General features: G+C 41.8%; 1 protein-coding gene across 1 annotated transcript; it reads right to left on the reverse strand.

The window, feature by feature from the left end:
- Positions 1 to 435: 435 nt before the first annotated feature.
- On the reverse strand, positions 436 to 27,692 carry LOC306846900 (forkhead box protein O6-like; the record flags this gene model as incomplete). The annotated part of the gene is made up of 2 exons (XM_079380590.1): positions 436 to 2,109; positions 27,234 to 27,692. 2 exons carry the CDS (start codon positions 27,690 to 27,692, stop codon positions 436 to 438), a joined length of 2,133 nt encoding a protein of 710 aa, XP_079236716.1.

The following is a 27,692-nucleotide window of genomic DNA, read 5'->3' on the forward strand; positions in this document are numbered from 1 at the left end:
CAGGAAGGATAACAAAGTCGTTTGCATACATTAAACCCAGGCCAGCGGACAATGTGATTCCTCCCAGGTCGCAGGGTGGTCGTTACAGCATCGGAATGGATGGCGATGTAAAGTGCTTCAGAGCTTTTGCCCAGAAAGACATGGAGGTGATGAATTGAGCACAAACTAAAGGACATGAACCACAGAAAGGACTGTTAGGGCGCTATGACATTATTCCACAGCAGGGAAAATGGAATAGAAGGAGGGGGGGGGGGGGGGGGGGGGGGGGGGGTTAAGGGGATGGGGCAAGGGATAATCATGAGTCCAGAATCTGACATCAGCAAAAGGGAATCTTGGTCAATTTGTTCACGTGAGTTCCCAACTTGACCTGCTGCCCTTCAGAAGGCTGTATGGTTGAACGCTTGCCTATATGTAGGTCCTCAATGCCCCCACGGATCACCCAGGCACCCAACTCTGGCTGTTGTGTGATTGCTGAGGTCCTGCAAAACCCCCCATTCCCATTCCCATTCCTAAACCCATTCCCATGCCAACACCCTGTGATAGCGACCCGTCAAAGTTAAAGTCCATTCCCTCTGTTGAGTCCATGAAATCGTTCAGGAGGATGGATTCCACGTCGCAATCCAGACTGCTCTGGTGCACATCCATTTCCAGCTCAGACTGCAACCGGTTCTGAGGATCCTGGTGATGGTTAGCTTGGTGGTTGCCATGATAATTAGGATTCTGTGATGTGTGGTGGTAATACCCCTGCCAGGGTTCTGTCATGCCCTGGTAGAGGTGGGAACCTGGGTAGGACTGATGGCGAGGGTGGGGGGCTGAAGCCAGGCGACAAGGGTCTTGGGGTACATCCAAGACACTGGCAGGGTTAGGAGGCAGGGCAGTAGAAGGGAGGTGAACACGTGAGCCATAAAGGCTAGGTGATTTGTGGTTGTAGGGTTGCAACATGTCATTGTTCACGCTGGGAGAAAGGTCTGGTTGCCTGGAGTTGTTGTGTTGCAGGTGATTGTGCATGTGGTTAGGATTGGGATTAGCATTGAGTTTGTGGTCATGAGATTGAACGTAGTCGTGGCCACAGTGGTGTTTGTGATGACTGTAGTCAAGACTTGGGTGATGCTTGTTATGAGCTTGATTGGGATTGTGATGATGGCTTGGGTTTTGCTCATGGGTTACTCCATGGCCGTTGTGAAGACTCTGACTGGAACTGCGATTGTGGCCATGCTCTGTGTTATGATTGTGATTCTGACTCTGATTTTGGCCGTGAGAGTTAGATTGTGACATAAGTGAATGGGATGCTGCTCCTTGCCCCACAACCATGTCCTTACCACAGTATTGTGGCCCTCCAGCAAGCAGACTTTCAAGGGCATTGTTCTCCGAGTATGCCCTAAGAGCACGCTGGAAGCTGGTAGGCTTGTTTTCCTGAATTGTCTGCATAGGCGTATGATGCCTAAGCATGCCCATGGATGGTTGGCCATAGACTGTTCCACAGTAGGATGTCTCTCCTTTGGGTCCAGGGCCATAGTGATAGCCATTGCGCTTAAGTGGTAGAGGCTGGGAGTAGGCCTCTTCCAAGCTGATGGCTCCAGTTAGATCAGCTAGGTGCGGGAGCTCGACAGATGGACAGTGTCCTCCTGTTCCCAGGGCTGGAGATCTTGTGTTGGTGGGGCTAGGGTAGAGTCTTGGGGAGGCTGAGCAGGAAAGTCCTCCTTCCTCTGGTTCATCAGGTTCTGTCTCAGCCAGAATTGGAGACAAGCATCCACTTAACGTTGATGCAGAGGAACTTGTTCTGGAGTGGAGGTCTGTCCAAGCATCAAACTCTTCACCCCCAACTCCCATTACTCCCTTACCAGCTGGGCTTCCATGTTCTGGTGATCCCTGTAGTCCAGGTCCTCCAAGCTCTCGGCCCATTCCCACAGCTCCTGCTCTTTTCCGGCTGACTCGGCCTCGGCTCTTCGGGTATTTAGTGCCATTGTCCACGGATACAGCTCTTCTTCGGGGCCCTTTGCCCATCTTTCCACCCTCTGGGTTAAGCATCCACCAGGAACTTTTTCCTGTTCCCTCATTTTGAACACGGATGAAGCGGGTATGTAGGGAGAGGTTGTGTCTGATGGAGTTCTGTGGGAAGGAGGAAACAGGAAGAAACAAGATAGAGGCATTAGTGATTTTGAATTGAGGTTTACAAACATTGTGTGTCTTAATCTTTGTTAGAAAAGTAAGATATTTAAACACCCTTTTTCAGGCCAAGGCCACCAGGTGGATGAGAGAGACTGGGCAAGGACCATTATTAAATAGTCATAAAATATTTACATTAGGCCTGACCTATAATAATATACTTTAAAAACCATATTAATATATTTTAGTACTTTATTACGATAAATACAGTACAGTGTCCAAATAATCATTGATGATATACACAATTGTATACTATCATTGTTTTACTTTTTTTTTCAGACAGTAATTGATGGACGCCCCCTTCTGAAGACCCCTGAACTATGGTATATTACAATAATTAATTGTCAGTGGTATACAAATATACAAAAAGGTGTTTTTAGAAGTACTGTGTATCAAGCAAGTGTGATTCAAATAAACATATATTCAAAATAAAACCATTGAGGGTGCCAATCTCACAAGAATTATGCAAGTTCCTATAAAAACTCTAAAGCAGCTCTGGGCACACATTGTAGGAAGAGGTGAAACCCCTCTTGGCTGCTCAGGCAAATCAATACGGTAAGCAGACCAGCTCCTGCACGGCACACGCTTTCTCTGACTCACGCTGCAGCTAGCCAAGCCAAGTCCACACGCACATCAAACCGTAGTCAAGGTTACCCAAATGAATCACACGCGGCAACCTGATCACAGACGCCTCTATCGATTGCAGTCTTGGGGAAATATGAGGGAAAGCCAGAGAGTGAGACGAGAAAGCAAAAATGAGGCGTGATTTTGGCACGCTAGCGATCCTGGAGGAGCACCAGACAAAGGAAACCAGAGAGAAGTAGAGAGAGAGAGAGAGAGAGAGAGAGAGAGAGAGAGAGAAAAGGATTAATTGGTACAGTGGAGCAGAGAAATGTATATCTTTATTTGGTGTACAACAACAATGGAGTCAAGAATGTTAATGATAGTTATAGTCTCAGATGTGAATTGGTCAATACATTATTCCAGCTGTGCACTATAGCAAGTATGACATGAAACACCTGTTCACATACAGTAGCTTTTGTGTATACTACCACACAGAACTCACAGAACATTAGTTATGTCATTATGTCAGTTACCTTAGAGATTCAATAAATATGATTTTAATTCAATTTAATTTCTTTAATTTGTATTATAAAGGCTCAAGGTTGTACTATAGTAAATAAAGTCAAAGCAAAAGCTTTTTGCTAAACATTCCTCTGTGCATCTTGCCTAACAATGAACTTTATATTTCACACTATAGCAAGGTCTTGCATATCTTATAACGTCATTACTTCAGTGTAAAGTTTCTCAATAGCATGTATAAAGTATTTATTCATTACCTCCATACATACAATCCAGAAATAATTTATTGACTAGTTTTATATTATAAAAATCAGTTGCAATTAAAAAAAATTATATTGATTAGTGTCTTCTGGGGTTGAAAAGGATTACTTTGAAAACAGTTTTTTTGATTATCTAGAGAATGACTACAAGTCATCATAAGAAATAAATACAAACAAAAAGAATGAGGCCGACTACTCTGAGACAGTACAGCATCAAAACACAAAACAGGCTAGAACAGTTTGTTCCTATCCATCCATGAACAAACCAAAAGGGCCAAATCCCTCAATCTGCTTCCTGTTGCATGCTCTTTTCCCAGTATGCTGGTGTGCACACCATGGCCGTGCCTAAAATCCAGGGGAATCGGGACAAAATAGTTATGTTTGGTCCCGTCTCCCACAGACGTGAAGGTTATAATCATAGAGGGCCCTCATCCCAGGGCCCAGGACAATGTTCATCGCTCTTCCTTCTTGGCCTGGTACGCAATCAGAGTTTCAATTGATCATCTTAACTGATTTCTGTTTCCCTCTCTGTTTCTTTTTATCATTTTTGTCAAATTTTCAACATAACCAACAATGCATATAATGTGTTGACATGTACACAGCAACAATAATGTAGTGCAAGCTCTACTCCCTACAAACACACACCGTCTCTCAAAGCTGCATAGCCTCTTCACACCCTCCTTCACTCAGATTCCCTCGTTCTCACACTCATTCATCTCTTTCCCCGTGTCCCGCATCTGTTTATCACTCTCTTTTCGCTCGCCCTCCATCCCGCCACAAATCACACTACTAATTTCATTCACCTGCTCTGACTGAAGAAAAAAATGCAAATAAGACAAAACAAATCTACTTCCTGTCCCTCAATCATCCACAATACAATTACGCTTCAAGTGTGTCTATCAGCCCATCTATACTCCATAATCCCCCATCGCACCCCCTTACGGAAAGCAGCCTCTTGTTTTCCGTAGTGATTTTGAGAACCATTACCGCTCACACGAGTGGTCAGATATCAGTCACTGAAAAGAGCCAATTACCTTGGCAAAATTTACACTACAGCTGGATATCGACTGTAAAGCAGGCTAATCTCGGAGAGCGTGCTGTTTCAGTGTCACCTCACACCTGAGGGGCTAATTCTTCCCCCAGCACCGGTGGCTGATTTGCTGCATTTTGCGCCGCTCCCATTCAGAGCGGTGAGAAATTGGATAAGCAAGATGTATTTATGTCCCCTCGCCCCCCAGGTAGGGGGTTTTATTCTCCTTCAGTTATTCTGCCAAATTACACGAGCCCCCGTGCTGGTGAAAGAGCCAGATGCTTCCTGGGCTGACTTAATCAAAGCCAAATTGAAGCGCGGTGTCACGAGTGGGAACTGCGTGCCGAAACGACCTGCACGAGGTGATCTGAGCGCGACGCCCTGACAGCTCCGGCAAGCGCGCTCTGTTGCGGGGGTAACCATGACTACTGTGGAAACGGGAAGAGAGGAGCTATGTGAGAGAAGCAGGGGGAAGAGAGAGGCAGATGCCGTTTGATGCTGCAGGTAAACTGCAAACATCCTTTCATCTCTGACAGTCAGACGACTCGCCCAACTCGCTAGAGAGCTTCAATCATCGGCAGTCACACCGTCGCTTGAGCTGTCTCAGAGGAACAGTGATTAGCAAGTCAACTATAGGCTGCATGACTTCACAGTAGCTACCAGAACCCCGCCACTCCACGGCTCAGCTCACCAAACAGCCGTCTGCACATGAGCTTGCTGTAGAAAGCTTGCATTTTTAAAACATGACAACTCTCAGACTTGAAAGGCCACGAGTCGTCGTTTAGTCGCTGAAAAGATCCGCTCTTTGCCCTTAGTGTCTCCATTAAGACGGTGGAAGAGGTAGAGCACTGGGTGTTTGATGAAAGCAGATTATTCATGAAGTTACAATTGCTGTGGTGGTGTGGCCCGTGGTGAGCGTTATAAATAGCAGGTCTGTGGTTCGGAATTTGACCCAGACACCTTCAAGCTCTTCTGCCTCTGAGTCCTTCGCTGGCCAGCCATGTAGCCGTCTGCTTGCGACCTGCTTTGTCTCTCACAGATACTCTTCTGGTTAGATCTGCACCTACTGACACTCTCTTATCAAAGCATACATAAAGTCCCAGATTAATGCTGCGGTAATGATGACCTCTCTATGAAATATAAGATAAAGAGTATTAACTGATTAGTGTCGACAGTAGCAACACAGTCAGCATTATTCGTGTACTCTGACAAAGACGTTTTTTGCCAATCCCAATTTTATTATAGTAGATGTTTCACCAGTAAAGGATTTTTGTCTTCAGCAAGGATGAGATGTAGAGTGGCATATAGACGCTACAACTTCTTGATTTATGGTCTGAAAATGACAATAAATCTTGGATTCATGGTCAAACATAGTTGGCAATATAAAGTAAGCAACAGCATGTTGCCGATGCAACAAAATGCAACAGCTACCAATGGGCAAAATGCAGTCTGTGACTCTCACTGCCACCTGATACAACTGGATACTGGATACAGTTGAGTAACGTCTACTAGTGGCCAAAACTGACATCAGTTAGCATTTTAATCACAAGCATTTTAAACACCCTACTAGTCAAACACAAACATGATGGCTGAGATTCCTAACAGAAACAGTGTGCTCAATGGAGAAAACATTTCAACACATACACACACTCACTCTAACCTGATATACAGACACTTTCAAATATGCCCGGCAAACCGGAAAAATCTGGCAATCAAGTTTAATCCCACTCCAGCCTGCATAATCCAGAGAAATCTAGGGCTAATCCTGGTTAAATCTGGCGGCCCCTTAGCTGACTATAACCCCTGGAACACAACAGAGTAAGAGGGATTGAAAGGATCATATGTTGGCCAGGCAGGAGGTGTGTAGAGGAAGAGTGATGACGGGCGTAATAATCAGCATTGATGGAAAATTAGGAGAATTTCATTGCATAACTAAATAGACTGCAGATTAGATTCAGGGTACCCATGCTTCCTTAAAAAACGGCACATTCCATTTCAGTTCATTAATAACTACATACCAATTACTGCCAGGCTAAATTCGAACTTTGTTACATGCTGTGGTCGTTCTGGTATTTTCTATAACAGAAAATAATAAAACAACTGGCTAATTTTTTATACTTCTAAGTCTTGTACCCTTTTTGTGGAATGGAGCAACTAAAAGACACTGCTCACAATTTTGCCACCTTTTATAATTTATGCTAGTATGTAGCTTGGTACATTTCATCAAATTGAGGTTTATGAACCAAGATCATTACCTATGTATCTGACCGCCTGGCGCCATTGGTCGCCTCCGCCCTCTTGTTTTCGTGTTAGGCACATCTGCCCACGACAAGCCATAAAAAGGGCTGCTTTTACATGGAAAGTTCTGCCTTAACAATTGCCCTAACACACCAAAAACAAAATATCATACAGCGAGAAAGCAAGGGTTTCAACACTTACATTACCACAGTGGTTTGTTTTGAAATGAGGGACAATTTGCGATTGTATTCAGAGAGTCAAATATATTGAAGGGGTGTACAAAGATGTCACAGTATCAAACAAATCTGAAAAAGACAGATGTGACCTGTGACCTGATTAGCTCCCTAGTCAGATAATCTTTTTTCCCAAAAGCACCTATTGATGAATACCCAGAATATGATCCATTCAGAGTGGATCCAGAAAGGAGCTTTAATCAAATGATGCTATGATACAGTGTTTCAGTCCACTATTCATTGATGTAGGCCTTGGATTAGAGCCCTTGGATCAACTTCACTATGGGCAATGAATGGGATTTGGAAGGATCATGGCTCATTGTTCACGCAAGGTCACGTAAAGTGCCTTAGATTTCATTCAGTTTCTGAGCAGCACAAAAGGTCATAGCTACGGTCGCACATCAGTAGAAATAAAAGACAGCATTTAAGACGCTATCTACCTGGTAGTTTTAGCGAACTATTCCAGGAAGCATTTGTCAAGCGATCTGTTTCTCATTTTAAAGAGCGTTCTAATTTATTGAGCAGACTCCTCTGAGTATTCCAGACAGCGTTCTGCTTCACATTCTGCCCAGTGTTCCATTCGACGCGGTCCGGAACGCACGGCTCGTGTGTTTGGGGATTGTTCTGTCGAGCATTCTCGCGCGCTCGCAGGACTGGAAAAGCTGTTTTCAGCCGCGTTCACCCATTATTTATTAATCCATTTCACACAGCCAGCAGTCATTATGCATGCTACTGTCAATGGGTATCTCTCTGCCTCGCATTTATTTGATAATAAGCACAAGTGGGGTAGGAGATAAAAGCGCTGACTGCGTTCATTGTGCGAGAGAGAGAGAGCGAGAGAGGACTCCTGCAGGCGAGGAGACTTAAAATGAGAGTTCTGTGTGGGAACAGGGTGCGTCTGCTAAGCCTGTCTGGAGGCAATCGATGGAAATTAGCCAACGCTAAAGATGCACTTCCTGTGAGTGATGTCACGGGCGGTGCTCGGCTGTTTGGGGAAAAAGATAGAACTCACAGGCGATTAATGCGAACGGTGGAGAGCAGAGAGTGGTGTGTGCAATGTGACGGATGGAGCGATATGAAATTATAGGATCGAACGGTCCTAATACATGATAATGATGCTAACGTACGTTTGCTAACAGCGTTATTCTGGTTAATACAGAATGTGTTTTATGTATTCATTCATTCAGTAACATATGTTGTTCTCTAAGTTGACTCCAAGTTGAGTCTTTATTATGTACCCATGTTGTTCCAGCCACGTCTGTTACAAAACACCATACAACTAAAGGCTGGAATACACTACACAACACTTTAGATTTTGTCCGTATTTACAGTCTGGACAAGTTGTCTGCAAATTTGACTTGACAGGCTTCATAGAAAATCACAAGATGCATGATGGACACAGAGTCCATTTTTTAGCTTCAGACTTTTTGAGTCCATCTAGTCAGAGGATATGAAACATGGTTGCTATTTTAATATTTCATGTGTCTTCTTACAACAAGGCATGTGTTTCTGCATGAGTTTGTCATGATTGGAACGACCTGAAAGTGTGGTAGTGTGTGATCCTCAGTCGTTTAGTGTATGCCCGGTTTTTCTTCTGTAAATATAAAAAATAAAAAAAAAAGTGCGAAGTGGTGTGTGGCCAAGTATGGTGACCCATACTCGGAATTTGTGCTCTGCATTTAACCCACCCAAAGTGCTCACACAGTAGTGAACATACACCCGGAGCAGTGGGCAGCCAAGGATGTGGCGCCCGGGGAGCAGCTGGGGGTTCGGTGCCTTGCTCAAGGGTCTCACCTCAGTCGTGGTATTGAGGGTAGAGAGAGTGTTGGTTATTCACTCCCCCACCTACAATCCCTGCTGGACCTGAGACTCAAACATATTGACAATAAAGCAGACTTGACTTGACTTGACTTGAAACCCACGACCCTCGGGTTACAAGTCCAATTCTCTATCCACTAGGCCACGACTACAACGTTGAAGAGTGTATAATACCTAGTGTAAGCTAGTGTGCTCCAAAACATTGACAAAATTCTAATTTAGAAGATATAAGCATTCAAAATGCACAATCTTTCACTTCCGCCAATACGGCTCAGCGATTTTCATGACATCAGTCTGCACTCAGCTTCAGATTTTCTAACCAATCAAATGCTCTCTAGAATCTAAAGCATCCTTCCCCTTATACTATAAAATACACTAAAGCTGCACCGGAAAATTTGTTTACACATTTAATTATATTATTATCGGTGATTTATAGAGTTTAAACATGCTTTCCGTTGGGGTGAATAAAGTCTGGTTTCATGTCAGTGTCACCTGAACTGTCATAGTGCACTCAGTGTGCTCCGGTCCAGAGACACAATATCGCAGAGCGGATCATGTGAATGTGTCGGCACAGACCACAAAACATATCAAACCCACCTGGATGTTAGAGGAGATTAAACATTGCAAATGGTTAGACATCCTCAGCATTATAATCAGCAATGATAAGGACACGAGATAACATCAGTGCCATGCACCAGCATTAAGTTTTTCAAACTGTATGACTGAAATTATGATTGTTTCTTTCTAGTAGTAAAAGTTATATACCAAATCTGAAGGGAAGTCTAAGTGGCTGTCACACGCTGTCAAATGCTACAATGCAAACAAAGCTCTTTTGGCTAACTTCCTGTTTCAGTGGAAATTGCGTCAACACACAGAAAGACGTTGCGAGTTTCAAGGCACTTTTTCAAGGCAGTCTTCCTACATCACACAATAGATTTATGTGAGGAACAGACCGAAATTTAAGTCGTTATTCATCGTTGTTCATAATCTTCATCTTAAATTGACCTGCCACACAAATTCTGATATCATTATTCCCAAAACCCCTCCGGTTGTTGCATGCAATAACTGAACGTGATGCAGCTGCTTGAATATGGAAAATGCCATTTGAAAGCTGCAGTGGAGATTTTCCGTCACTGTTTTCCATGCAACATTGAGACGCCTTGAAAATTGTCCTTTGGATAAATGAACAAGAGCATTTGAGTTTAGGATGACATAAGGGTGAGTAAATCTTAAAATCAACAAATTAACTAAATTACACATTGTTAACGATGGGAGCCCAGCCTTCGTATCCTGAAAACAGAGCATCATTACAGCCAAAGCTTTGGCGACAGAAGGCCTCTCTCTCCGCTCGCTTCCCTGTGGAATATCCACCCACCAGAGGGACTGGGACAGAAGGGAGGGGCCGCGTCTGGAGCTCTAGCCTAACCTGAGAGAGGTAGACTGGGCACGGAAAAGAAGCCGGGGCCCCTGGGGGCCTGTAGGTGGGAGCAGCCAGCTAGTGCGCTCCATCCCCTTGGACCGAGCTCTAATTGGAGCTGCTGGGCGAGCCGGGCCAAGTTCCCTGGGAACGGGGAGAGCCTGAGGGAGGGAGGGAGAGTGGGAGGAAGTGAAGGATGGACGGATAGAGCAAAAAGAGGGGAGGGAGGTTTAAAAATAGAGCAGGCAGATTAAGGAGCATCTGAGAGCGGTGCAGGGGATCGGAAAATCCGCCCTGCATGCCAGAGCTGACCAGACCTTCGGGGCATGAAAGCCAGCTCTTTGCCATCGAGGAGCAGGGCATGGCGTAGCACAGCCGCCCCCTGGCATACGTTTGCCCGGTCGTCGCATGGCATGCGGCCCAGACTGGGGCAGCGCTAAGAGCAGCGTCAGCCTGAAACGATGACGATCCCTAGCTAAGCTTTCACACAACAGGTGGAGAGAACAGACACCTGTGGGAGATCGCACAGACTCAGAGGAACTGTCTTACACATGGGTCCTGTGCGCAGATGCACACCTCTTATTGTGACAAACTTTGCTGTGATAAAACAACATAAAATATTTGAATAACTGTACAATGTTTAAAGAATATATATGTATTTCTTGTTTTCCATAAAAAGGATCTGAACAGCCTTAAAGCAAGATAAATTCACATGAGAAGCAAAATTGCATAATATGCTAGCAATATGCATGTTGGTTAATAGTGATAAATAAAGTGGTATCATTTATCTTATTTAAAGATAGTTTGAATGTGTTTACTGAAACAATAAGACTAAAATACAGGTTAATAGGTAGCACTTTAATATCTATTAATACCAGTTCTCTCTATTAACTACTGTAGTTGCTTATTAGCATGCATATTGTTAACATGTTGGCTATTTATTAGTACTTATAAAGTACATATTCTGCATGACCATATTCTACATCCCTAATGCTACCCCATACATAAACTTAACAACTACCTTACTAACTATTAATAAGCAGCATATCAGGATTTTTTTGAGGCAAAAGTCATAAAAAAGGAAGTCGAGTTCCCACGGGGAAGTCGTGGCCTAATGGTTAGAGAGTCGGACTCGTAATCGAAAGGTTGCGAGTTCGAGCCCCCGGCCGGCAGGAATTGTAGGTGGGGGGAGGGAACGTCCAGCGCTCTCTCCACCCTCAATACCACGACTGAGGTGCCCTTGAGCAAGGCACCGAACCCCCAACTGCTCCCCGGGCGCTGCAGCATGGCTGCCCACTGCTCCGGGTGTGTGTTCACGGTGTGTGTGTGTGTGTGTGGATTTGTTCACTACTCACTGCTGTGTGTGTGCACTTGGATGGGTTAAAGGCAGAGCACCAATTTCGAGTATGGGTCACCATACTTGACAATACGTCACGACTTTACTCACGACTTTATAGTTACTGGTTTGTTAATGGTGAGACTTAAAATAAAGTGCGACCGATTAAGAAAATTATTTTTGCAGTCTGGGTCTTGATGCACAATTAATAGAACTACCTTTGAATAACTAATTTATTTGGCTCGTGACTAACTGCGAAGGTAAATAATAGTGAATAAAAATGTATAGACAAAATGCAAGCTACTGATTCACAACAAGCAAGCAGCATTTCTTCAGTCTTTTGTGCCGCCACTCTCTCTGTGAGCAAAAACACGAGCGTGCGCAACTATGACTGACTTTATCATCGAGCACAAAGTCATCCTCTGTTCTAGGCAGAGCATGCACAATTAATTAGTAAATCATTAATTAAGTCACGCATCGATTATTTCGGTTGCAGGGCGTGGAATGAGCTGATCGCTTTAATCAAACCCCAAACAGATTGGGAAGCACCTGGTCACATGATTGTTAATTAAAACCTGCTATATTAATGCATTTAAGACGCATCCTTTAATATTCAAGCTGATGAAAAAGGACAAAAGACTCTTATATGAATTGAATACACAAAGCGGCCCTTTTTCACAATAAGACATAGCACATAAATAGGCACTCGGTTACATGCGCACACACACACATACACACACTCGTGCTCTGTTAGCCTGGCACATAGGGTCCGCTCATTACAACAATGCCAAGCTACCGGTTGCTAAGGAGACCTGTGGGAGAGGGAGTGATCCTGTTGCTATGGCAGCAAGCCTGCTTCCTGCCAACTGTCTTTCCCCATGAGACCTGACCATAGTAGGCAGAGAAAGACAGAAAGAAAGAAAGGAAGACAGGGAATTGAATGTAGGAGAGCCGGAGTGCGCGCGAGGGTGCGTTGGGGGTGTAAGAGGGGTTGTGGGTATGATGTTGAAAGAGAAAGACTTTATAAAGAACACAGCAAGCGGGGTAGCGATGGAGGAGGGGTGGCAGACAAACCACAAAACCAGGGGAGAGAATGTGCTGGGAAAATTGATAGAGTTTGAAAGAGGGAAAATAAGAGAGGCGCTTGTAAAGAGACTGAGCGAGGGCGCCTTCCGGAGCGCCATTTTCAGCCGCTCTTTCCCATGAAACGACTCGCCGACGTACCGCGCCGCGTCCCATTGTGCTCATCCGCTGGCGATGACACAAGATGGCCGCAAACTACCTCTAATTGTTCAAAGCCAACACTCGAACGCTACCTGCCAGCATGCACTTTGTTGTGAAGCGACCCGGCCCCGCTCGTTAAACTACCCTCAAACTGGCCTGGCTTTTGGGAAGTTTGTGGAACTCCGTCTTTCCTCATTAAGCGCTACAGCACGTCGTGGCTCCCATTTATCAAATCTACACCTGATATAAGCGACGTGTCATCACAGGTGTGTCTGATAAAAGACTTGACAGAATACAAATTAATTATGCTGCACTGCGCAAAAGATTCATTAAACACAAATTCAGAGGAGACGCGAGAAACAACATCGCAACAAATCAACACCCCTGCAAAACGCTGCTGTGGAAAAAACATCCTGGAGCGAGACGAGACCATGGCCGTAACCGGGCTTTGAAAATTAGTGAGGGTTAGGATTTGTGCTATAATAACCCCCACAAATACAACTCATTAAATACACTAAACACTTTAACATGGTGATGCTTGTGAAAGATTGTTTCTCTGCTTTGGCATAATGAGCATTGTTAAATTATATAATATTGCACCATTACTATCAGTTAGAGGTGGATAATTTCATCAGTTGTTTATTATTCATGCAACAATACATATTACTCAGGGGCGGACTTAACATTTAAGCAAGGTAAGCCCCTGATTCCCTTAGGGCCCCCAGGGAATCAGGAGGCCCCATCTGATATTGGCGAAACATATGTAGCCAATCACAGACATCTATTGAGTTCTGCAAGCTCGTGAATCCTCTCATTATAACAAAATGTAGATACGATGTAAATAAGAGATTCATTGTGCAGTGTAGAGAGCTTATTAATGGAAAGTCCTGAGATCGCAATGAACTGAAGTGAATGACAGCTTTTAGTGATTATAGAGGGAGCGCTCTGTGTGCATTCTAGGCTGTGTAATACTACCTCAGTAAAGAAAAGTATTGTGTTTCAAGCTATAATTTTATTTATCTTGATGCTTAAAAATGACTGTCTTGTGTGCTTTTCTTAAGTGCACATGCACCGGTTTTATTTATTTATTTATTTTTGATAATGTCTTCTTTTGTGATCCGAAAAAAATAAAAATAAGGTAGCCAAATAGGACTTTAGAACAGCATCAGGTTGACTAATTATTTACTGGTTGTGAAGGGAAAAATAAACTATAAACTATAAGAGTGAGCATGCAAAAAAAGTGTTAGGTGTAAAAGAGCACATAGTTATTATGTTGGGCCCCGACATAATACCTGGAATTTGCTATTCGCTAAGTCTGCCGCTGTTATAGTTTCATTAATAACCATTGCTATATAGATGATAACTTTGTCTTGTGCTCTTATTAATGTTTTGGCATGCCTTGAAAATTTAACTACTATACTGAATGAAACAGCATAGACTTCTTTGTGGCTAGTGTTTGCATATTTAATTTCATTCTGTAGCCTACAGATCTGTGTAATAGTGTTAAACCGTACTGTTTTTGATAGCATTCATAACGTTTCTGACAGATTATATTGTGATGTTTTTTGCATTTGCCGTACCAAATGTGGTATCCTGTCAGCAATAACCTGTCCGTGGGCTGTTTTGATTCCTGTCAGTTTAAGTGCTGATGATGCAGTGTTGCCAGATATTGCTAAGAAAACTAATTAAAACCAAACCGAAATTAGAAGATAATGATATCGCTAACCCTAAACTGCAACTTCCCACTTTATTAACTTTTATTAAGTGTCAAATTAGGTGGAAAAGACAAGTCCAAAATTGCTTATAATAGCTGGATTTGGCAACACTCGCTCACACAGCATCTCGCAGCGATCATTTTCATAACACGGACGCTGAACTTTCTTGCAAACTGTCTAAACTGAATTATACATGCAGACACTCATATGAGGAGTTTTAAACTGCAAATTAGTCATTAAGAGAACAAATTTAATTTTTGAACATGAAAAATTTACAGAGGTCTGGACCTCGGTGACCTCATAGCTGGCTACAGCCGAGGAGACAACATCCAAAAACGTGGGAAGACAAAGAGAAAAGGAGATGATATTGATCGAACTCAGGAGAAGAGGGTCAAATAAGGAGAGAAAGCCGGCGAATCTACTGTCTCAGATGTAAATGGGTTTTTTGGCTGCCTTTAGATCACAATTGGTTCCATACTGCCATGCTCTTCTGCCTTTGTGAGGTTTTTCGGTTTGATTACGGCTCTCATGACAGCGCTGTTTAAATGAGAGACAGAGGAGCACTGGCACATATTCTCCCACATATAAAGTGGGAATAAAGTTGGTTTGGGAAGGAGGGGGCGCTCCGAATTCTTTCCTCAGCTGCGCGCAGACGCGAATCAGGCTGTTAAAGACATCTATCTGTCTCTCTGTCCGGGTCTGTTTCTCATTCACAGGGAATGTGGCGTCTGTCGAGAACGGGAGTCTGGCCCTCCACACGGACACAAACGCACATATTCGTTCATTTGTTTATGCACACATTTGGAGCCACGGCCATTATTGACTTAGTCATGCATGTGTTTATTTCCAGAGCAAGCCGTGTCTGCCGAGCCCCTCTGTTCTCCAACCTCTTTACAGGGGTTATAGGGTTCACTTGGGATTCTCCCACATTAGCCCAATCTCTCTAATTCAACATGAACACCACTCTGCTCTATGTCTGCCAATAACTTCTTCCCAATGGAGCTCCGTCGTTCCACATTCATTCATTCTTCCTAATGCAATTAGAACTTGCAAAAATAATGATTGGTTTCAAACACGTTCCCGTCTGTCACTGGACGGTCAGCAGATAGACCAGCCCCAAACATTTTTTGAGCTGGTGTGAGGTGTCAGACCAAAACATTTTAAGTTGATTGTTGAGACCATGCACTGCATCGCAAACCAACGGTTTCAACAATCTACTTTGCAATGTTTTCGGGAACACAGCCCAGGTCAGGATTCTCGAACAACTATGCTTGAATGTCTCTGCATAGTAGGCTACGTTTACACGACAACAATATAGTCAAAAACAGAAAAGTAAAAACAGAACGGCAAACTCTTGAGCAGCAGCAACAGTACTATGTACTCCGCCATTGTTGTGTATGTTTGTTCGCACTTGTAAGAATACAGAGCTATCTGCTTGTGAAGGGTTCAAACCTTCGTTATCCTAATAGTCATTTATAAGCACTTTTCACTTTCAAAAGTCTATAGTATACACTATAGTCTCCACTAATGGTGTACCTGACACCAATATTTTAATGATTCAGAAAAGATGAATCACTGTCTGGTCACCTGAGATCTCAGTATGGAGATAAGGGAGGGGGGAAGTGGTGCGTGGCCAAGTATGGTGACCCATACTTGGAATTTGTGCTCTGCATTTAACCCATCCAAGTGTACACTCAGTAGTGAACACACACCCGGAGCAGTGGGCAGCCAATGCTGCGGCGCCCGGGGAGCAGTTGGGGGTTCGGTGCCTTGCTCAAGGGTCTCACCTCAGTCGTGGTATTGAGGGTGGAGAGAGTGTTATTCACTCCCCCACCTACAATCCCTGCCGGACCTGAGACTCGAACCCACAACCTTCAGGTTACAAGTCCAACTCTCTATCAATTAGGCCACAACTGCCTCTGATAAAGACTAGAATCAAGATTTTTCGGTAGCGAGTGTATATTAGCACCATTTTTTGATTGCTTCTGGGATCTGATAGCGCAGTCTGAGCCGTAAACGCTCACGTCTGACATCAGATTCAACAACTGAGCAGAATGAATGATGAGAAATGTTCACTTTAGATCTCTGATGACTTTGGTATCCTGCCAAACATTCTGAGACATTTTAGAGATCTTTTTCTGAAACGCTGGAGGAGACACATCTGAGATAACTTTCTTAGAGATATTAAAGGGATCTCATTTGTGATTATTCTTTCCTATAGTTTTCGTCTCAATCTTTGGTCTGAATCTATGGGAAAACGTAAGGTAGGTCCACATTTCTTCGAACAAAGACAGCCCAATTAAGTCAGTTTGAGTTAGGGTCTGTGCACCGAAGAGAGAGGCGGAGAGATGGAGCGCCGAAGAAAGAGGCAGTCCATAAAAGCAGTCTAACGAAGGGGGAAAAGGAGGGAAATAGAGGAAGAGGGGTAAAAGAGGAGAGCTCGAGCGACTTTGTAGCCGAAGCGAAGCAACTTCTCTTCTTTTTTTTTTCAGCTCCTCAATGGGAAGACATATGAAATATTAATAACAGCTCTAGCCATCGACTTCAGAGGCCCGCGCTAAAACTTAGTGTCTAATGAGACTCAGCTCATGAATTGCTAATGAGGATGCTTGGAATGTGTGTTTTAAGTGTTTGTGTGCGTGAGCGTGTGTGTTGTGATGGGGGGAGGGGTCATTTGGTTGTGTGTGTGTATGCACGCTCGGGGGTGTGTATGGCGGGGGGATGAGGGATGCAAAGTCTTTGGGAGACTTAACGGAGAACTTCATTAAAAAGCTGAAGTCTACACACACACACACACAGTGAATATTCAACAGCCTCACATGCATACACACTCACTTAACATACATCTATGACTGAACAGACTCTTAAAGACCTATAGACAAAATATTTCTTGTCACAAAACAGTGAATGACACTCTGGTTTTATAATCTTAGAGTTGTTGGCATATATATATGAAGGCTTTTAACATATTTCATTCAAACACTGTGATGTTACGCATACCACCAAAACTCTTTAATGAAACATTTTTTATTTCATTTACATGTTTTCTGAATGACTGGCATATTTCTTCTGAACATGTTCCGTTATATAAAAGCAAATATATATATATATACTGTATATATATATTCAACACACTACTGCAGTATACTTGTGCAGCGTGCAAAATGTGAATATGCAGAAGCGCAAAAGAGATTTGTGAGTTTCAGAAGGGGAAGATCTTCAGTGTACAGTAACTGAGATGTCTGTCTGTTCCTCACACAACTACTGTGACTTCAGAAGATATGGAATAGCAGCTTTGTGGTACTTTTATGGTAACTTTTAGTCATTTTTGAAGCTCAACAGTCTCAATACTCATTCACATTTATTGTGAATAATATATGCTTTTGTTTTCCACAGAAGAAAGCAATCATATGGGTTTGGGATGATGAAGATGGTGAGTACATGATGCAATGTTTTGGCATGAACTGTTCTTTTCCAAATCTAAAACTGATCTAAAACCTTATGATAATAATATGACGAACTGCTGATCTTCTCAAGCAGTCCAGTGAGAAGTCATCAAGCCATGTGGACCATATTAAATCAGTTCTTTATCAATGAGCAGTAAAGACTCAAGATACAGTGGCATCGTGTTGAGTCGCAATACACACAGTCTGACCTCATTTTTGACCTTTTTTGACCTGAATGTACAGTAAATATAAATGTACACAATATGTGGCTTTTTGTGTTTGTGTTTTCTGGCACAATTATGCGAGCATAGAGAGTCTGAAGTCTACATGCGCTGAAGTGCCTAGGTCTGCTTCTGCACATGCGATGGAGAGATTATGTGTCAGTGTGGGTTTATTCATATATTCGGGATAAACGCTGGCCTGCGATATTCCTCTCTTCTATATGTCTGTGTGTGAGTGTGTGTGTCTTTCCGCCTGAGTGGCGCTGTCGGTGGGCATCGCTCAGATTCAGCTCGGCAGGCCGAGCAGATCATTAACAGAGACGGGAGAGAGAGAGAGAGAGAGAGAGAGAGAGAGAGAAATCGGCTTTGTTCAGAATGGAATATGAATGCTTACTATGCAGTATACAATGAATATTATGTTTAAATAGTATAGGAAACTGTGCACAGCATGCAGTGATTTTAGCATTATTTATAAAAATGATTAACTTTTGTATTTTGTAAAAAATATAATAATAATAATAATAATAATAAATAAAAAATCACAGATGTTGTATTATTTCTGGTTCATTGGAACACATCAGGCACACCAGTGCATTGTGGGATACCGTGTGCCTTGTATATTTATATACTGCACATTTTGGCAAATGAAGTAGGTCATCTGTGCATACATTATTTTGCATACTGTGCTTAGTATATATAATACAGAAAGAGTAGGAGTAGAACTGGCTTTGGGCTTCTCATTATCTGTCTTGAGAGGAGAAGAACGCCGGCCGGCCAGCTCACTGTTCACAGCCGCAAACACACAGCCGTCTCTCCACATATCCGTCCAATTCGAAAACTCGCTCCAATTTATGTCTTTGAGTGTCTCCCAATCACAGTTTTTAAAGGTTTAATGTGTTTTCCTCTCTCACTGTCTGCATTCAGAATAGCATACTACTCTCACTATTTCTGCAATATGCATATTTCATCATATTCATCAAACAATTATGAAATAAAAATGTTTTATGTTATCAAAAAATAGGCAGGAGAATAATTAGAAATGTTTCATGTGACACTGAAGACTGGAGTAATGATGCTGAAAATTCAGCTTTGATCAGTAAAATGTATTTTACAATATATTACAACGGAGAATATAATATTTTAAACTGTGATAATATTTCATCATATAGTTTCACTGTATTTTTGATCAAATAAATGCAACCTTGGTGAGGAGAAGAGACCTCTGGGCAAAATAACTTTCCATTTTAAAAACACAGCTTTAATTTAAATCTTTAATTTGACTCATTATTTAATCAAACTGCCTTATAGACATTGTTACACAAATTTGCAAACTGTTTAATTTTCATTAAAATAACTGAACACTACACACAAGCATAATTGCTTAGTATTGCATAACAACAGCAGTTAAGCATTTATTCTATATAATTAAATATAAATATGTATTTAAAATAGTAGGCACACATGTTCACTGCACAGTATGCAGCAATCAGAAAGCTAATATTACATATATTATATTATATTAGATTAGATTAGATTAGATTAGATTAGATTAGATTAGATTAGATTATATTATATTATATTATATTATATTAGATTAGATTATATTAGATTATATTAGATTAGATTAGATTATAACCACTGACATTTATTCTAAATAAATAAACAAGTGTTCATAAGAGTTCATTAATTGTGAATTGGACTATACTGGTCAAATAGAGCAGAGGGTGAAATATTATTATGTTGCTTTGGAGCTGTAGATTGAGAATATCTGAATCTGGCACAATAATACCTATAGCTAAAGCAGCTGTTGTTTATGTTTTATGGTAATATTTGATAAGTATACTTTTTATGAAAAATAAAAGTCATAACATAAGGTTATCAAACCAAGGATATAGCATGCTATGCAGAGCTGAAATGGTGTCACTCAAATAATGAAGCTCCTGTCTGCTTTTGACATCGATCTAAATCATCTCAAACAGTAAAAAGGACTGTTTCAAGTACATGTCTGTCTCATTTCAATTCTACCACCCCTCTTCCAACAGCCTCTTTCCTCCTTTTTTAATTCCCTCATGGTTTTCTTTTCCACCCCTCTTTCCTTGGCACTAGTTAATACGCAGATTAATGTTACTATTAACACACTGATGGAGTCCGATGGCAAGCCATCAAAGACAATAAAGATGCTTAATGGAATCCAGGATTTGATGTAGTCAAAATTTGTAGTGAGGCTATAAATCAAGAGAGACGGTAACTCAAAAAAATATTTAAAACAGTGTGAGAATGTGTATGTTAGAGCAATAGAAAGAAACTGAACACTAGATTCCAAAGTCTAAAAATCCTTAAAGAAATGGTTCACCCAAAAACGAACATTCGCTCATTATTCACCCTTGTGTTTAGTCTTTTTTTTTTCTGTACACAAAAACTGTGCCAACATTCTTCAAAATATCTTCTTTTGAAGATAAATAAGTAAATAAATAACTCATACAAGTTTGGAGTAGATAATGATAGAACTTTAGTTTTTGGGTGAACTGTCCCTTTAAGGAATATGTTCAAGATGTTTTCTGTAATAATTTAAAAGGATCCTCTAAAGTCGGGTGCACACTGTGCATTTTTCCTAATCTTTTACAACTGTTGCTTGTCAGTATGATATGACCCCAGATGTTGGGCAAACGCCAAGGCAAACTGTGCGACTATCGTTTATGCCAGACTGTATGGATTACAAAATACTTCTGTCACAATTGACCACCAACATCCTCACTTTTGAAAGTCTGACAAAGTCAAGAAAAAGCACAGTGGTTGCATCGGTCACACTGAAGATGGAAGGTCAGATGAAGCGCATTGCATTGTGGGATACACCATTGCACACACTGAGCTCTTTTGTGTATTACACAGTTTGGAAACATTTAGTGCGTCATCTGGGTATTCCACGGTGTGTATAAACAGAAATTGAAACAATAAGCAAATAAATAAAAGTAACAACAAGGAATGAAGGCAACAATTGTTCAGTTTAAAATACCAGATTCTTATAGAATTCTGCTTTGGTCCCTTTAGAATCCTTTAGGACTGGTTCTATATATATATATATATGCATAGATCATTACAAGTGTGTAAAAGATAAATCATCAAAACGAGAAGCCATAAAATCCAGAGAGTGAGCGACTGAGAGAGGCGAGTGAGACTCAGGGTTCATTCCAGGCCATGTGTCGTGTCTGAGAGTTAGCAGTGACATGGGTAGCATATTAAATGCTTGGGCCTGCATCCTGACCCATTTTCATCAAACTGACAAACATCCACACACTATCTGCTTCATAAAAATATTCCACCACACACAGACACATCAGCACACGCTTATCTACCATTTAGCTATGCAAATAAAATATACTAGACAGAAAGTGAATATTCAAATCTATTCAGCGGGAAATATGTGGAGAGAGAAACCGTTGACATTTTGCAAGAAATACCTTCGAGATATTGCCTCACGTAAAGAGAAACATGACCTTGATCTCAAAACATATTGCTCTTAACACACTTTCAATTCTGAATGAGACCGGCGAGATTCTGTAGGATGAAGTCAAACTGAGGATCGAGAAAGACGCTGCTAAGATTATTCAATAAACTCTGGTCATTTTTTTTTCAATTACTTTATCTCATACTTCCTGCTCTTCACCCGCCTCTGTCTTGCCTCAGAAGAGTTAGTAGATGACTAATTTGGATATCAGACAAAATGTGTGGAGTGGGATATCAGCTAGATCTCTGTTAACTGTTGTTAACCTTTAATATTTTTATTATAATCTTATTATTATTATTTATTTATTATTTTTTTATCTGGCAGGATCTAACATTTGCTAAAAACCAAACTATTGTTAATTGTTTTTTTTTTATATAAACTCATAAGCCTATGCAGTAGGGTTAGATTGATTGATTGATTGATTGACATGCGCACACACACACACACACACACACACACTGTTTGTGTTAAAAACATGAATAATACTACATCTTGTGAAGCATATATTATGTAGGATCCTAGACTTACCATTCAAACATTTGGGTTCACCAAGTCTGCATTTTATCAGTCAAAAATACAGAAATAACTGCAAAATTGTGGAATATTATTACAATTTAAAATAATTGTGTTATATTTGAATACACTTTAGTAGTGTAATTTGTTTATGTGATGTAAAACTGAATTTCCAGCATCATTACTCTAGTCTTCAGTCTCGCACGATCCTTCAGAAATCATTTTGATACGCTGATTTCAGGTTATTATTATCATTATTGAAAATAGTTTTTTATACTGAAAATACTGAAATATTGAAATTGGAATCTTTTGTAACATCATACATGTTTTTAGTCACATTAATTGAATGCATCCTCGCTCCATAAATCCTTACTAACCCCAAGCCATATCTAATAATGTCTACATTTCTGAACATTTTGTCACTGTTTTGTAGATCCCTCATAACCTTATTTCATTTGTGTCAAATAAAACATCTGCCTGAACTTAAGTTCATTGTGATATAATTGATTCAAATGAATCCAGCACATAAAAACAAAAGCTGGCTTTAAATGCCACGTTCTCTTTTCCTGTGTGAGCCGGTGGTTTTAGGCCTGAGTAATCTGGATGTCAACAGTCGGAGTCTGCTCCGTGAGACGAGGGTCAGTCCTACAGCGGATGTGGAGCCGCACTGGCATGCATTAATCATAGCTGCTCTCCTCTCGCCCATTACAGCTCATTAATCTCAGTTTGCCCAGTGTCTTATAAAGATCTGAATAAATATGTAAGCACCTGATAATAGCAGCACATGCCAGGCTTCAGAGTCAATTGTCTTTAATGCATACAGACTCTGGCTAGTATCTAAGAGACTGTGGTCGGGGTCAGAGGTCACGGAGGCATCTGTCCTATCATCCAACTTACTTGATTCTGATGCTGAACTGCTGTGGGCGACAGGCCCAGGTGAAAAATCACACCAAAGAATGGGAATATAATGCTTAGTCTGCTGCAACATCACTGAAAGCGATATTTCTGAAAGCACGGGAACGGAAAAGCGCTAGCGGCCACGTGACACTCGAGGGTGTGTGTGTGTGTGTGTGTGAGCAGAGCTTCGTGTCTTTAATTAAGGTGGAATCAAGGCAGGATCTGTGCTGCCATGATAACGAGCCTCATCTGAATTATTAACGAGAGCTGCACCCCCCTGGACGTGAAATCCCGTCAGACTGTCTCTCACACACGCGAACAAACAATTCCAGCACATGCATATAATAACGCACAAATAGTATCCGACCATATACTGAGGTGCAACACACCGACGTATATAATATCTATGGAACATCAAACTGTTACAGGTTTATCTTCTTGCCGTACAAATATGAACTATAATATTTTCTTCTTTTTTGTTAATTGTTAGTTATGGTCTCAGGGGCAAACTTCATTGGCCAATATTGTTACACTCAGTACATTATAACTGTCTACAGACCCAATGAAACAGCATAATGAGTGCAATTTATTCCCTGTCTGGACACATTCCACCCCTGATTGTCATAAAGAGAAGAACATAAAGAGGAAAAAAAAAAAAACAGCATTTTGCTGCAATACTGCCACCTACTGTGTTGGAGAGTCTACCAGAACTGAATTATTTATGTAGCATTAACATGATATTGATATTTCATTTTTTTACATATTACAGTCATTGTCAATACTGGTATATATCAACATCATCAACATCCCTACAGCCAATCACAGTGGATTTTGCAATTTCTGTATTCAGTATGCATCAGATAGGTCTATTGAGAATAAGAATTAAGACTTAAAAAGTCATTGTGATTTTTCTTTCACATACTGTATCTCAACCACTGATCTTGTCTCCAATAATAACCCTCATTCTAATTTATTTCTACATGTCATGTCTCAACTGTACAATATGCTGTAGAGTTTTCAGTATGGCCGACTGCGCTGCAGTCACTTCTTCTACACAGTCTTTGTGGGAGTAACAATGACAGTGTTTCTCCAGAGCTGAGGGCATCCAACTGAACCACGGCTCTGGCCAAATAACCTGGCACTGAGATCTGCCCCGCATCAATGCCAGGCTGGCCAGCGCTGCCACAGCTGGGGTGAATGAGGAGCCCGGTCAACAATTACAAAATTACTGCCACTGATGCTCATGTTTCTCTGTCTGTTTCTCACTCTTGTGTTACTAAGTGTGCTCATTATCTCCTCTACAGTTTCTGTGCCTATTCCTCTCACATTATCACTCAGTTATGAAGTTATAAAAGTTACAGCAATGAAGATAAAAGGAAAGTGTGTTAACTTTGAATTTAGCGACCGTCCCCTCTTTTCTACATTTATATCTTAGATAATTCACAACAATTGCAAAGGAGGCCTTCTTTATAGTTCAACTGTTTCTCCAAGAAAGGAATGAGATTAGATCAAATTCTGACTTTTGCTCAAGTCTCCTGCTTCTCAGATATTTCTTCTGACAAAAAAAGTCAAGATTTTCATCAATACCTTTCCAGACTGAATGTTTTGAACTTTACTATCCACATTCATTGTACAGCTCTAAACTCTTGCCAACAATTGTATCAGTCTATTTTTATTTCTCCTCGAGGAAAAACGTCTGAGGAAAAAAGTGATGTTTATACGAAACATGACTGAGATCTCCAAGTTCTTTGAAAAAGCAACCTCTGAGCTATATAATTCTACTTTGGCTATAGATAAAGCTATAGACAACATATAGTCTCAGTGTCTGGAAAAACCTATAAACCGCTGTAGACACACATGCATTAACGGTGAGCCCCATCCCATTACTTATTTTTTAAATCACAGATAAACGCAATAAATTCTTGGAAGGCTTGAGGAAATCTGATTAGTGATTTCATACGACTCAACAGCCAGTTACAGGATGTGACACACTCTTTGTGTACTATTAAACCAGATGCCTCACATCAGCGGGCTCCTCTGAAAACCTCACGTTATACCACAGATACGTAGAGACACTTAAAAAAAATGCGAACATGAAAGTAAAACACTCCAATATGGCATCCGTCCATGAACCGCATGCATTGGTCATTTGAATGAGCCATGAGTGTTCTTCGTTGCTCTCCTGCCCGCCGTAAAACAGCCATAATCCCAGCCGTCACACAAAACCAGAACTATTAATAGCAGCTAATTGATTCCAAAGACGGCGAGGCTCAATGTCCAAGCCAGGCCAACAGAGAGACACGGAACCGGCTGCCACAGTTTAGACAAGCCTCTTTCGGACAGGATTACACAACAGTTATTAAAGACTGCTTTCAATGGCACTGACTGCATGTGATCTCTGTCTGCTCCAAACCACCTTCAGATCCATCATCTATCTATCTATATATCTATCTATGTTATATATGAGTGCCAAGGAGGTTCTGTATATTCCAGGGTAAATATGTTTTTGTGTTTGTTGTGTGTATTGTTTGTGTGAGCGCACGGCCTGCATGTGTCAGAATTAAATGCGCATTAAAATCCGCCGCCAAATGTTATGAGGCCAACATGTGTGAGCATGGTCTGTTTTCCACAACCTTATTTTGATTGAATCAAGTTGTTTTTCTCCATTTTTTCCTCCCGGCAGCCAATCAAATCTCTAGCCTTATGGGAACATATGAGCGGCATACCGCCGCGCATGCCTGGGCAGCACAAACAAGTCGTGTAAGGAATTAAACCAGATTTAATTTCAGTTTAAAACTACAGGATTAAGATTAGTTTAGCCCAGCTCTTTGTCCTCTGTATCCAATGAGAAAACAAGGCTTTAGCGTGAGGTAAATATCCCATTTAGAAATATTATAAACTCCTGTTGTTTTGATGATGTAATAAAAGGCCTGTGTGTATCAACTATTACACACATATGAAAAACAAAAAAAACTATTTGTTAGATGAGATGAATCCAAACAAGAGCACGCCATCCTTTTAGACCAAGAGCAAATGGGACAATAGATTTTTTATTTTTTTATGAATATTGATATTATTAATACTGATGTAATAACAATACATTTTAAAGCTTTTATTTCTGTATTAATTCTAGGATATTAAACAAAGACATAATGTTCTTCTGGCTGCTTTTGTCTCTTATCTATAAAAGGCTACAATAAACATCTCCAGTTGGTTGACTTCATAATTTTCTGTCATTCTGGATGTTTTGTGATGTGATCTCGGTGCTCTAAAATGCTTGCCAGAAAGCCACAAACCACAGGGAGAAACAGAATTCAAATTCAGCTGTCTGGCTATCATTTTCTAACTTAGATGTTAGTGCTGAGGGAACCGAGAGAGAGACAGACAGACAGAGGTCCCTTGGGTTCTCCATGAAGCTTGTGCTTTGAGAGCATGTGCATACAGTTCAAACTAACAAATCTGATCTAATTAAAACCTTTGAACCATATGACACAAAAAAATGAACAGCTGAAACATTCAGCTTGTTTTTTTTCTTTTTTTTTTCTTTTGCCAACCAATGTGGTGCAATTATGCGGTTGCAATTGCTTCACTAAATAACCCTTTTTGATTATGTAATGTTTTAATTACAATTTTACACCGCCTATTTTATTTCCCATGGTCTTTTGGATGGATGTCAGAACTGAAGAGGAGAAGGGAGGAGGAGGAGGAGGAGGAGGGTGCGTGTTGGAGATCTCGGAGCAGACAGACAGGCGTGCGCGCGCGCGGGGGGGAAGCGGACTGGACCGTGCGTGTCCCCCAGGTGACCTGCCTACTCCAGCTCATCTCACTGACCGCGTCACAATCAAGCGATGCGTCATAAACGCGATCGTTGCGTCACACGCGCCCAATATTACGCTTTAAAATATTGCAAGAGCAATGAACTCATTGAACTCTAGCTCGTCCCCGACTCTCTGAAAGCGTTTCAAACCTACGCTTTAGTGACCAGCCCTCAACGTGTCAAATGCATGTAGGTATCTGGCACGAGCGAAGAACTGCCTTTTGTATAATGCGAGATGCCTACAGAGCATGCAATTCTAATACACACACAAACACACATTAGCGCGCGCGCTATCAGGTGCATGGCAACCGTACCTTCCAGCCGGCGGAGCTATTGCTGTCTCCTTTATCCTTGAAATAGGGCACAAAGCGCACCATCCAGTCGTAGATTTGTGACAGGGTGAGCCTTTTCTCGGGGGTGCTCTCAATGGCACGCGTGATCAGATCCGCGTACGACTGGTTGCCCCACGCGTTCCGGCGCGACGACTTGGATTTGCGCAGCTGGCCGGCCACATCCAGCGCGGCGCCAGACATGCACGCAGGGGCGGCCGCTATAGGAGCAGGGGCGCCGGCTGGATGCTTGAACTCCGTCGGCGCCCCTCCGCTCCGGCACGCCGGCACGTTGCGCGGCTCCACTTTGACCGGCAGCGCGCGGCTCTCCTCCTCCGGACACGGCAGCGGCCAGGTGCATGACCTCGGGCGGCAGTGCGGCTCATAGTCGGCGTCCAGTTCAACCTGATGCGCGTCTATCCCGCTGCTCTCCATCATTAACAT

The sequence above is a fragment of the Barbus barbus genome (genome assembly GCF_936440315.1).
Source record: "Barbus barbus genome assembly, chromosome: 27".
Lineage (NCBI taxonomy): Eukaryota > Metazoa > Chordata > Actinopteri > Cypriniformes > Cyprinidae > Barbus > Barbus barbus.